The sequence below is a fragment of the Daphnia pulex genome, chromosome 5, assembly GCF_021134715.1.
Source record: "Daphnia pulex isolate KAP4 chromosome 5, ASM2113471v1".
Taxonomy (NCBI): Eukaryota; Metazoa; Arthropoda; class Branchiopoda; order Diplostraca; family Daphniidae; genus Daphnia; species Daphnia pulex.
This window is the reverse complement of record NC_060021.1, coordinates 4,985,446-4,998,698: the sequence shown is the minus strand read 5'-3', so window position 1 is coordinate 4,998,698 and position 13,253 is coordinate 4,985,446. Positions and strand designations below refer to the sequence as shown.

The window sequence follows — 13,253 nt, the reverse complement described above, 5'->3', positions numbered from 1 at the left end:
TTTCACTTGGTGGCTATAGCCTCTTCTATAGCTCCTTAAAAGAGATTATTCCTTCCCTCCTGCGCTCCCAATATTTCCATCCGTCAATGTCGCATTTCGCGATACCAGCGAATTCCCCAGCTAAACGGAATTTTTCTCCTTTTTCATTTGTTGACGCGCGCATTGCGCGAAGGCAGCCTGTGGCGTGTCCCGTGCGGAACGAAACGACCGTGAACGGAATGTTTCCGACCTTCTTTTTGAATCGAAAACAACTGGATATCGTCTTGACGTCCCAAGTCTCAAATTTTGCGCGAAACGTCCGATTATTATCTGTCGTATAGTCCGGGTAGTAAAGTAAAGAGTCGTCGTATGTAGTCATCAATCAGGATCGCCTTTTGTGTCACGTCTTACATGTCCGCCCTGGCGTATATGTGTGTGTGTGTATGACAATCTTGTCTAACGCGCGTGCGGATGTGTGTGGGAGTTTGGACCAGCAGCTAGACTTTTGCTTGTTTTTTTTCTCCTGTGGATCGGGGGGGATCCATCCATCCGTGCGATGTGTGTCCTGCACGGCGCACAGCACAGCAAGAGACAGCGCGGCAGTTGGTGCGGGAAGGAGCAGTTCGGCGACGGCCTAGAGGCGAAATGATGTGAATGAAGAGACTGGAGGAGCCTTGATGATGACAGATCGGCCCGATTAGGAGCCGACTGCTGGACCAGAGAGAAACAAACACGGTAATGGTGGCCAATGGCGGAGAATCTATCTATCGAGGCCCAATGCGGAAATGGAAGGGTCTAGTCATCCGGAAGAGAAAGAGGAAATAAATAGGAGATAGGAGGAACCCCCTCGTGAATATGGAAACATCGTGAGAGAGAGAGGCGCAACCGGACTGTCAAAAACTGGGGTGGGGGTAGGGGGGGGGGGGGCTGTTGCCTAGGGAGGTTTGAGCCAAGTAAGACACATCTTGGGTGAGTTGATGACTTGGTTGTTCATCAGATTCGCCGTGTATGCACACACACACACACAGAGACAAGTTCATCCGGTGCGATGCTCTTCTTTGGAGCTCCTTGACGTTTACAGTTGGGGGACACATCAAAAGGGACTGGCGTGCCCCGTGTTTGGTCACCACTCCTATTGGCTCGTCACGCAGAGACTCGTTTCACGGTCAATTCGTCCGTCCGCTGGATCTTTGAAGCTCTTGATGTGTTGCCTGGCTGGCTGGATGTGTGTGTGTGTGCCAAGAAGAAAGAGACTCGGATCGCAGGGGGGGGGGAAATGAGAGTGGCTCAGTAAGGATTGGATTTCTCAGAAGCGAATGAATTCCTGTCAGCGGATGCAAACGGATCATCACATAATGGACGGTATAAATAGCTGCACGGTGGGGGATCGCGGATCGACCAGCAAAGGCGGGCGACACGGGCGAGTTTTTTGGGGTTTCTTTTCCCTTTTTTAATTTTAACTAAGCTCCTTGTTAGCAGGAGGGAGCGAGTCTCTAATAATCGTAAGTGATTGCCGGTGTAGCAACAACAACAACAACAAACGCAAATTTCTCCCTCTTTTGTCGTTGAATAGATTCTCTCAATTTCTTCCCTGTGTGTGTGTGTGTGTGTGTGTGTGCACTTTTGATCTTTGGCGTCGTGCATCTTCTTTGCTGCCTTTCATATCCCGCCCCTTTTGTAGCCCAGTCGATAAAGGAGATAAACTCCCGAGTCGGCAGCCACCACCCACAACGACGACGACGACGACGACGATGGAGGAGGAGGATGCCGGAGTCCTTCCGGAGAAGGAAAAAAATAGAAGAGAAAAAGATGAACGATATCTTTTGAGCTCGCTGCATATTCTAGTCTCTGTGTGTGTGTGTGTGTGTGTGTGTGTGCACAATAGAGTGAGAATGGCGTGGAGTGAGAATGGCGCTGTTATGTACACAACAGCAACTCGAAACTCTCTTGCATGTGTGAGGCGCTTCGTCCTTTTGCTGCACAAGCGAACAAATAAGTCTTATTGCTCAAAGTGGTGGATGTTCACACTGTTCAGTCTCCGCTCATACCATGGATTCACCACGATGTAATCTTGGCCTATTTTTTCCTTTTTTTTCTTTCTTTTGATTTCTTTCGTGTGCGCCTCAGCCGCAGTTAGGATATGTGTGTGTGGCCTAGTCTCTCTTGTCCTCGACATTCTTCAAGACGACGACGTCATTTTTGCTGAGCATCCAGTAGTGGCGCAGTCGGCAATGCAGAGGCAAATAACCAACAAAAGTTTCACCAATCCCCAACAGGCGAGATGGATGAAAAAAGTTGACGTTTCTTTTTCCAGGGGGGATATTGATCAAAAGACCTGTTGTTATTTCGATGCTTTTATAACAGAAGAGAGAGAGAGAATGGTTGGGCGGGATTGGCTTTTATTTGCAGCAGGTGGTTCCTCCTCTCCCTGTTCCTCCTCCCCTTATCCATCTGACTGTATACGATCGAGTGACTCGCTCTTTATTCGCCATGGTTAAAGAATCCTTTTCTCCTGCGTGTGACAGTCTCGATCCTTTTTCTTTCCTGCGTTAGGAATATCCAACTGATGGGCTGCTGATGTATGGCCATTCGTTTTTCGCTTGGCTCTTTGCCCCACCCACCTCCCGCAGCGTTCCTCCCACTCGACAAAGATGGGCATCGCCGAAGAGAAGGATCGGGAAACGATAAGGAGCGCGGACGCAACGAGAGAGAAAATAAAAGAGAAAAAATTTCCTTATTTCACATGATTCATATTTGTTGTGATCCTCTGCTGATGTCGTCGTGATTTAGCGCCCCATTTTGGCTGTCTGTTGCGTGCGTTGCACTTTGGAGACTCTCCCTCCCAAAGTCTAAATTTCCCGCGACAGGATCGGTAGATCATCAGTTGGATCATATCTCTCAATTAGTAGCAGCAGCAACAACAACGTCGGGCTGTTAATATTTTGGCTCCCCCCTCTGCTCTGCTCTGCTCTGCTCCATATCGCCGACAACGGGCAGAGATATTATCCCGTGAATGATGTACACACATCGCGCCCGCCTATCGTCCGACTGTCACCGACGTGTCTCGCTCAATTCACAACGGCGCCGGGAAATATGAAAACATCTATTTTAATAAAAAACACGTCTTTCATCGCTGCCGCCAAGTTGCTTTCTTTTTCCTTTGGAAAAATAAACAAATAAACAAGTTTTTCCCTTTCTTTGTCGACAATGGGAGACAGCGGTGGCATTTACCACAGACCGTGTGAGGATTGTCGTCGTCGTCGTGACGGTGAATATTTTTGCGCCGGGCTTTTGTCCTCTGCGCCGACAGGCCACTGAGCCGGCAGACTCTTCTTTAATTTAGTATGTGGCGAACGGAAGGAAACCCAAGCGGCTGCTGGGGGCTGTGACACAATGGCCAACTTGGTCGTCGTCGTCGTCGTCTACCAGCGCACTACTACATAATGAAGATGAACAAGTGTGTACATCTAGCTAGACTAGATGTTCAGCAGTCAATCTAAGTAGATCTAGTATATTCACATGAATCACGACCGAATAATTCAACGTCTCCAGCAGCGTTGGCGATATTCGTTTTGACGATGCAATCATTTCTGATATCAGTGGGGGTTATCTATCGACTGGTGTACTATGTGCCCGGCCGTGTTGTCGTGGTATGTGTTCATCATGGGAGGATGAATTGTTTTTACGCCCGTTTTATTGGCGTTTGAACGTGAAGACGGTCGGCGAGAGATGAGAGAGAGAGGAGCTAGTAGGGGGCATGCGTGGTCTGATCACGCTCGGCCTGTCTTCTCTATTCCATCCGCCATCCATCTCTCATTTTGTCTTCTCTCTCTCTCTCTCTCTTCTCTCCCCCTTTTCTTGTCCATTTCTTTCTTTCTTTTTCCCTCGGCAAAGAACCGACCTCCTCCTCCGTCACTCTGCGTGCCTCCCGCCAGACGACGCCGAGTATTGATCGCCTCTTTTCTATATACTCGCCTCCTCGCCGTGTGTGTGTGTGTGTGTGTGGCTGTGGCTGTGCCTCGGCTCGTCGGCTTTCTCTCCTCCAGATGCGCACATGAAATTCCGTCTGAATTTTCCCGTCGTAAATCGAAACCGGAGCGCCGAGCCGATTTGGTGCCAGTTCGTGGGGATAGAATGGCACTGGCCACGCTGAATCGACGTCTAATTGGAAGACGGACAAGCCAGGTCTGCACGAACGAAACTCTCTGTCTCTCTCTCTTTCCCCCGTCCCTTTTTTTTAAACAGACATCAAGTGGAATGATGACGCAAATATTTTTTGTCTTCTGTAATTTTTTTTCATTTTTTCGAAAAATGAAATGGATTCACAATAGTTCGTTTCCCTATTTTTCTGTTGGCTCAGCTTCAAGACACTAAGAAAACAAAAGCACGCGCCTTCATCTCCAGCATCTGTTGAATTTGTTTTGTCGCTGCTGCTGCTGCATTAGTTTCCATGTTAAATAGTCAATGGCCAAAACGTTGCCAGCCTTCGAGCCAAAACGATGAAAAATGGGGGTACCTAGCAGGAAAAAGTTTTTCGCAGTTGAGGACTTTTGAGAGCTCATCCATTGTGGAGTAGAGAAATGGCGTCTCGCAAGGCAAAGAAAAAGAAAGTATGCGCTAAATAATTTTCATCAATAATCCATCAGTAGGAAATGAAAGAAGTCGAGAGTTTTGTGTGTTTATTTCCACTTTTAAAGTCACTGGAGAGAAAAGAGAGAGATGGATGGACGGATATAACCCCCCCGCAATATATAAGCGGAGGTGGCACGGCCCATTATTATGGGACCCTGCGTATATCGCGCGTCACTTATAATGCAACAGCTGGCAGGGCAGCAGCAACTGCCGTTCGCGCGATTGAAATTAAATTTGGATTGATAATTCCCTCTTTTTGCTCGCTCTACTATTTATGGGCAAAAACAAAGCAAAAGGGAGCCAACGTGGCACCGGCTAAAACTTGTTGCTCACGCGGGCCAGCAAGCAGCAAGATGCTCGTGCATTGTGCAGATATGCGCTACCCTTTATTTGTATTTTTTGTTGCTGCTTGCTTTTCCCGCTACCGCCATACATTTATTAAAAGCCTCTTTTTTCCTTCTTTTGACTTTTCCTTTGCCTTTCCAATCCAATTCGGGCACTTGCGGATGCGGAGTTTGGTTGCCCTCCCCCCTTTTTTTGTCTGCCCGGCCCATCAGACAGTAAAAGCCCAAGAGAATCGTCGTCGTCGTCGTCGTTCCACTTTTTCCCCTATGAGGAAGCGAGGCAGAACACAGAAAAAATAAAATAAAAGATCATTTATTTGTGTTCGTTGTTTTCTAGTTTGGTGGTTTTCTTTTCTTCCAATGTATCCGCAAATGACACACAAGGAAGTTGGGGGGAAGGGCGAGTCTTTGGGCTTTTAGTGACCGACGGGGTGGGAATTGTTGTCGCAAAAGAAGAAGAAGAAGAAGAGCAGCAGCAGGCCATCATCTGTGTTGTTGCAAACAAGATTTGTCAAAAGTCTAAATGGGCCGCGCCATCAGCTGCGCGTCGTCGTCGTCGTCGGCCGAAAGTGTACAACAGTCATTCCATCACATGTATGTGATGATCCCCGGGTAAAAGAAGGGGAGGAAAAAAAAGGTGCTGCTGCTGCTGGTCGGCTCCTAGCTTCTTTTTATGCGCTCTCTTTCTCTCTATCTCGGTGCGGATGTGAGGGGGGGGGAGGGAGGAGAGAAAATGTTTAAGGGGCGGCGCAGAAGGCGAATAAAAAGTGGGTCGTTATCCGCTCACTCTCAATAGAGCGGCGATGATGTAGTAAGTAGCGATGGCAATCATCACGACGGGACACGAAATGGCGAAACATTTTGACGAGTGACGAGCGGCAGTTAAGGCCCCCCCCCCCAGAATGGACTCGACGGGCAAAGGCAACTGGAAGGAGTTTTTCTCTTCTTTTTATATCGAGATCAATGCGCTGATGGATGTAAGCTCTTTCATCTTGCACGATAGAGAGGAGGGCGTGGCCTCGGCCCAATTCTCCCGGGGACACCATCAGGCCGTTACACTCCGCGATGATATCCTTGGCCCGCCGCCGCCCGCCCGCCCGTCCGCTCGCCCGCCGCCGTATCTTTTGCCAACGGCAGCGCCGCACGCGCGTGTCTACGACGACGACACGTTTGGACGTCGGATGATGGAAGAGGAGGTCCGCGTGCTGGCAGAAAAAAGTGGAGGGGAAACTTTGTGTTGTCCTGCAAGAGCGGAACAAGATGAGGGCGTGGTAATCGTTTGTGTCCGTCATGTTGTGCCTCTATTCCGGGCACTGGATTTTTTTGTTCCCCCTTCCCCCGTCCTTTTCCTCCTAGGGCAACAAGTGCGTGTCATTCTAATCAACCTGATGCTGGACGACCTTTTCTTTCTCTCTCCATTCGTCCGCTTCTCTCTGGTTTCTCTCGCCATTCCTCTCCTCTCCCGATCGATAACGGCAGAGACAACACGGCGGCAGCAGCCGAGCGGAGCCAATCTCGTTTCGGCTGGATGTTGTTGTACGAGAGAGTCGACAGTGTGTGTCGCTAGAGCGGACGACGGGACGACGGCCGAATGCCAGCACAGCTCGAAAAAGATAAGACCCCGAGATTCGGGGATTTCCAACAGTTAAGTGGTGCGGATTGGAAGGCAAGCGAATTGATGCCCTGATTCCTCCAGCATATCTTGTCCACCATTCCGGCGAATATCCCAGCCGCCGAGTCCACGACTCGATCGACAGGCCGCCATTCGATCGTGTCTGATGATTTGCTGGACTTGATTTAAAAGACCTCAGCTCGAAATGAGAAAAATGTTTCATTCTCCCGTTGTGGAAATAAGAAGGAAACTGAGAGATTGGCCCGTCAGTTGGGAGGGAACGATCGATTTCTTTTTTTTCCTTTTTTCCTCTTTTTATTCTTTTTGTCACGTCAAATCACAACGTCGTTGGATGGTGGGAGGAGTGTCGAATAAATGTGTGTGTGTATAACTCTCTTTCCAGCAGCCGCCCATTCGCGATTTGGGTGGGAGGGATGAAAGCTTTGATCAATTAAGGCGCCACTCCCGCACAGAAATCTTCTCTTCCGGCCTGGCGCCCTTTTTTTCTTATTTTTCAAATTAAAAAGGAAATTCCCATCGCTCGATTTCTTCCGGGCTCCTGTTTTTTAATAATCCATTATTTGTTTGCCTGTGAAACGGATCGGCAACTTGATTCAAAAATTCAACAGACGGAATGCCGACCGGCCTTATATGCCATGTCATCAGGGAAATGTGTGTGTGTGTGACTGACTGCGCAAATGAATAAATTATTTTGAAGATATTCTCCGCCATCGCGTTGAGTCACGCCAGCAGATCCGTTTCCCTCGATCAGACTCTTCTATCTCCAACGGAACCGTCGGATACACGAAAAAAAAATCGATCCATTGTGTAGAGACATTCAATTGTTATACATCTTATATACTCGGTTGCTTCTATTCTCCTGTACAAAATTCTTGCCGCTTTTTTATTTTTGTTAAACATTTCTAATTTCTCCCGCTGCAAGCATCTTTTTCCAGAGAAAAGAGTGCGTCTAATAATATGAGCCCCGAAGGAGCAGCAGGAGCAGCAGCAGCACTTGTTGTCTGTCGCAACTTTTTTGATAAGATTTCGAATTGTTAGCGCGTCTATAATGTTCGACGAGAATCAAATAGTCCGAGTGGGAGTCTCTCTCTCTCTCTTCTCTCTCGGCTGTTGCCAAGTTAAGAGAAGCGAATCAAAAGAAAAAGGAAAAGGTGGGAGGTGCGCACGGGCAAAGGGGGAAGAAAAAAAAACAGGGAACGCTGTGCCAATAATAATTCTTCCCTGTTGCCCCTTTTGTGCTGCTGTGATCAAAATTCATGGAATACAAATGCAATCATCGATCAGCCAAGATTCACGTCCCAGTAACTTTGTTCGCCCCTTGCCCCCCACTCGTCCCGCCTGGAAACTTATTGACTCGCCGTTTTTTCGAGGGCCACTTGTCACCGAAAACTTTGCTCGCGCACAGGAAAATGTTTCAAATGTCTCGAGCGACGCGCTCCTAATTGGCTCCTGCTGCCAAACTTGTGCGATGGCAGTGCTGGCAGCAGCCAGCGCCGTATATAGACCCGTATAGCCGATATGCCCCCAATTAAATAATTGTTAATGAATCAGCCGTGAGAAAACGAAAAAAAAAACGAAAAGTGGTCGGTCGGTCATATTTTACCTGAGACGTTGACGATGAGTTTCTCGTCGTCCGGCCTGCGCCGCTCCTTGGCGATGGGCGGCGGAGGCAAAGGATTGTTGGCTATAGGCACCCATCCGATGGCTGCCGCTCGGGCGAAGGGCAACCAGGCGGCCACCGACGCCATATTGCCAGCAGCACCACCACCGTTTGCCACGCTAAGATCACCACTGCTGTGAGGCGCAATTTTGATTCGACCAATGCGACGACTGGCGCCTCGCTCGACTCTCCACTCCAACCGATTCGATTCGCCAAAGTCGCCCAAAAGTTATCGACTCTTTGTCGTCGACGCCGATCTACGTACAGCAGGGGGACAAATCTTCAGGTCCAGCTGCTCGTCTTCGTCGTCCCGTCTTGGTGTAGCCACCACCGCCGACGATGCAGACGCGTCGAGAGATGCAGACGCATCCGCTCCTGACGGCTCGGCTTCCTTCCGTCCCGCACAGACACGGCGGCACTGACGCACATCCACGACACACGCCGACACACCAACAACACCGGGAGAACCAAACACCGCCGCTGGCGCACACACACACACACAAACACAAATACACACACAACAAAAAGTAATGGCCCAATCAGATCGGCGAGAAATGATTCCGGCGTTTCCTTTTTGCAAAATCACAAAAGATCTCGTCACAAGTGGTTATACGTGGCTCGATTGGATTGGCCCAATGTCATCATCGTCATCATCTTCTCCGTTTTTCGCTTCCTTCTTGGTTGGCTCTTTCCTCCGTTGATGTGTGTGTCGTGCACGAATGTTTTGCGGGCAAAAGAATTCGGAAGGCAAGTCGACAAGTCTCCTATAGAATTTTCTTCTTTTTATTAAATGGATTAAATTGGGAGGTTGGTCAAGATTCCTGGCGCGGTGAATTGCTTGTGGAAGCGGATGGATTGACAAAAGAATAACTGCTGTACACTACATTGAGGTTTGTCACTTTTCTTTCTTTCTTCTTTCTTCTTGGTGGTTGGTGGTGTTGCTGTGCTGCCGTCGGTTGTGTTGTGTTTGGCCGCAGCGGTCCTCGCCCGGCTGCGCTCGGTTGCGGCTAACCCAACCGGAAGAAGTGGTAACGGATGCGTCCCGCTTTATTGGCAATATCCGGAAGAAGCAGGCAAGCAAGGGCCCCTCCTTCTTTTCTTCTTCTTTTTTCTGGGGTGATTTTTCCTGTTGTTTTCCTCTTTATTCCCGGCTGCCCCTACAATAACTGGCCAAGTGACGTCACAGGTCGGATCCACCCAGAAATAGAATGAAAAAAGAAAATTGTTTGAGTTGTGCAAAGGGGACCGGGGGGTTGGCGGGGAAATCGATTTTTTTCACAAATCAAAACATGACGCAATCTACCGCACACGCTACTATACTACTCCACGTCGCCCGCGTTTTACTTTGGGCCAATCGATAAGGAAGAACAAGAGAAGGAGAAAAAGGGAAAAAGGTGTTGCCAGGTTGGAATCGTCGGAAAAGAAAACGGGAAAAAAGAAAAAGAGGAGGAAATGCTGGTCGCGTTAGACACGACAGACCCTTTCTCGGTATATCCCGCCAACCCCGTCTAGGGTTGCCATGGCGACTTTGACACCCACTGTACATCTTTTCAGACTCAACAACTCTTTCTCTCTGTCTCTCTATCTCTGTAGGGATCTAATAATAATCATTTCCCCCCACGTTATTTTTATTTTATTTTCTTATTTTATTTTTCCAATCCGACACGCACGCCAGTTTCTTTTTAATCGACGGAATTCGAACGGGTGTCTTCTCCTGTACGTCCCCACGCACAGGGCAGCGAGTGTCTGCCCGTTTGTCGTCCGTCCTCTTTAGATCTGTAAATATAAGCTGTTCAAACAGTTCGCTTGTCGATCCTCGTCGTCTGTAGCACCGGAGAACGCATAGTACAATATACTGTTGAACAGAGAGAGAGTTACTGTATACAGCTGCTGTCGTGTCGTCCAACTCTCAGTCAATATCTTTCTCTCTCGCCCTTCCCTACCCACCCCCCAAGGGCTATCCCAGGTAGATTGGGATGCGGACGGACAATTGGATTTTGAGTCGCCATCCCCAACCCGAGTTTCACTTTCTTTCTCTTTTTTTATTCATTGCTGGTCTCTGTGTGTGTGTGGTGGAAATGACATCCTCGTGTGTCTGCAACAATTGAGTTTGGCCGGCAGCAACCCCCTCTTGAGGACCGGAATACTTGCGTCGTGGTGGTGGTAGTGGTTGGGTTTTTCAATCATTAGCCTCGGCGTGATCCGCATCCCTAAAAAGTCGGTCCAGCTCGCGAATAGATGCAGAGATGGAGAGAGAATAAAGAGAGAGACACTCCAAAACTAACAAGACGCACAGGTTCCAGCCGTTAACCGAAAATTCTCGCAGATCTCCAAAAAGATGTGGGAGGAGGCGCAATGGCGATAACGAAGGAGAAAGTATGCGGAATTCCCATATAGCCCTTTCGAAAGATTTTTTCCCTTCCCTCCTCCTCCTCCTCCTCTTCTCACGATCCTCCCTGGGCTCTTTGCTACACGTCCTGGACTCTCTGCTGTGAGCTGATGTCGGTCGGTTGTTCTATACTGTGTTGGGTGGATTCCACTAGTAACTCGCACGTCGTCCTTCGTCCTTGATGTCGTCTATTTATAACAACGTGAATTTCGCTCTCTCCCCTTCTCTTTTTCACTCTCGCCTCCTGCCACCCCCGAAAACTGATGGGGGCACAAGTATATAGGCAACGCCGAGAGAGAAAAGAAGAGAAAAGAAAAGAGAAAAGAGAAAGAAAGAAGAAGAAAACGAGCGTGAAAATGCGCTATAGACATTCCCCACACTGACGTCCTTCACAGTCCGTCAGGACGACGTTGGGACGGGATTGGGGGCTGCTGCTGCTGGGCCCTTTCATCCAATGTGTGTTTGGTTAGACTCGCCCGTTACATTTACTCCGAGACGTGGACGCCACACTTCGTAACGTTTTTGTGTTTTGTTTTCTGTTTTGTTGTTTTTGGGTTGTTGTTGTTTTGTTATTTTCCCAATCTCGCGCGACTAGTAGGTCGCGTCGTTAGCCCGTTCTGGTTGGCTGGCTGATGAAGTAGATCGGCACAAAATGACTGACGTTGTCGTCGACGTCGAACGTCGAGTTAACAAGGAAAAAAATAAAACACGACGCCTCCCCTTCCCCTTCCCTCCTCCTCTGATGACTGTGTGCTTACGACTTAGGTGATGTGCCAAAAACGTCGATTACGGCCGACTCACACTTGAGATTTCCTGATCATTTCTGATGTAAATAATGAAGCGGAAAGGTTAGAGGCTCACGAAAGGCGGGACGAAAGAGAAACCGCAGCGAGAAAAAACACAACATCACGGACCGCACTTGTCTGGCAGCGGCTCTTTATATAGATGATTTATTTATAGCTCCCAATTGTGTTTGCCTGCTGTGGGTGGAGTGAAAATGAAATGTCGGCAGGAGCGGGAGGACGGGAGAACGAAAGAGAAAAGGAGGGAAAGAGAAAAGGAAGAAGGTGAGGAAGAAATAAGACGGAAGGAAGAAAAGGATGAAACGGGCGGGATCTTTTGTCTATGTATTTGTATTTACAAGTCCCGCGTGGGCAGTTTGTTGAGTAGAGACGCCGACCCGACCCGACCCCGAGCGACCCGCGCCAAGCCTCAGACAGGCCAATGCCATGAAGACATGTAACTGTTACAGCAGCGGCACACACTACTGCTGTATATATTGTCATAAATACAATAGGTCTATTCCTCCTCCTTCGCCTCCTCCCACCGTGATGGAATCAAGATGAGCAAGGAGGAGGAAATCTAGACGGCCCAAATAGTAAATAAGAAAAAGAAGAAGCAAAACTCACAATGACGAGGATCCCCAACGGATCCAGCGAGATGATGGGCTTTCGATCCTCCTTCTTATTCCTGGCCACACAAGAGAGAGATATGATAGAGATTGCGAGATTTCCTCCCACCCCCTTTTTTCTATCTGCTGACTGCTGGCCAAAAAAACAAAAATCCACCGGACGAAAAAGACGGAAAAACAAATAACAAACAAGGAAAGAAATGGCAAATGCTCTGATGATAAAACGAAATTCATCATCCAAATGGGGAGGATATGACTATACTCGTTAGTAGGTAGGTCGGTGGTAAAATTTACATTGTTTGCCCGTCTTGCGGTTGCTCTTGGGCGCTGGTCGTCTTGTCTTGTCTTGTTTGCACGCGGTCCCACTTCTCACGCCTTTGCTTGTTGGAGCCTGTGCGTCGGCGACTGGGGACCGGGCTGCATCCCGATTGAAACGGCCCTGCCAAAAGTCACTGGAGAGAGAAAAGGAAAAAAAGCCACCACACTTTTGTAGTCGTGAGTTTATCTGGTAGCCGAGCGGAACAAGTTGTTTCTCTCTCTCTCTCTCTGCCCGAGCGTCTGCTGGATGCTGGATCAAACACACACACACAGACACACACACACGCGTTTGTTTGTCTTTTGCGGCACCCGGCACAAGAAGAAGTGAATTGCTGTCTCACGGCCGACTGCTGGACCAGCAGTGAGTGGATCAGGCGTCGACGGAGACGGTGCCTGAGATTGTTGCCATCGAGCAGGGCGTCGTGCAGCCAACTGATTCGAAAATGCCCTGGCCCTGTCGAGCTTATACTCCACCGCTGCTGCTCCTGCTTCTGCTGCTGCTGCCCGTCCGTCCGCCTGCTGGCTCTGGTTTCGGGTTTTGCGCCAAGAGTCTCTGCCAGCAAAGGTCCTGGTCGACTCCTACAGGAGTCGGCACGCAGGCACGCAGGCAGGCAGAGCCCCGGCCCCCTTCCACCAGAGAGAAACAGCGCGCGCGCCGTTCGCTCTGCGCCGGCGACCAAATCAGCCAAAAAGGAGTTTGCCTCTTTTATTCACCGGCGCGCTATTCATCCACTAATCAAATACGGGCGTGCATTTCAATTCTCTACCTTTTACCTGGCCCTCCTTTTTTCTTCTTCTTCTTCTTCTTTTCGGTTATGGCCATCAGTCGCCCTTTTTCGTTTGAAATAAACGGCGTCGAGCGGCTTAATCGCGCCAAAAATCTTCAC

The 13,253-nt window shown here is 49.1% G+C and overlaps 1 protein-coding gene across 3 annotated transcripts in view; it reads right to left on the bottom strand.

The window, feature by feature from the left end:
* LOC124194993 (potassium voltage-gated channel protein Shal-like) overlaps positions 1-12,907 on the bottom strand; it is a 38,716-nt gene extending 25,809 nt beyond the window's left edge. Inside the window, exons 1-3 of one of the 3 annotated variants that reach the window (XM_046589437.1) lie at positions 12,343-12,907; positions 12,047-12,107; positions 8,192-9,414 (exon numbers count right to left, since the gene is read on the bottom strand). In XM_046589437.1, coding sequence (XP_046445393.1) covers positions 8,192-8,336 — 145 coding nt within the window. In that variant the 5' untranslated portion in view covers positions 8,337-9,414; positions 12,047-12,107; positions 12,343-12,907. The remainder of the gene's footprint in view (positions 1-8,191; positions 9,415-12,046; positions 12,108-12,342) is intronic. The other 2 variants (XM_046589435.1, XM_046589436.1) reach the window with 2 other exon arrangements.
* Between the last annotated feature and the right edge of the window lie 346 nt (positions 12,908-13,253).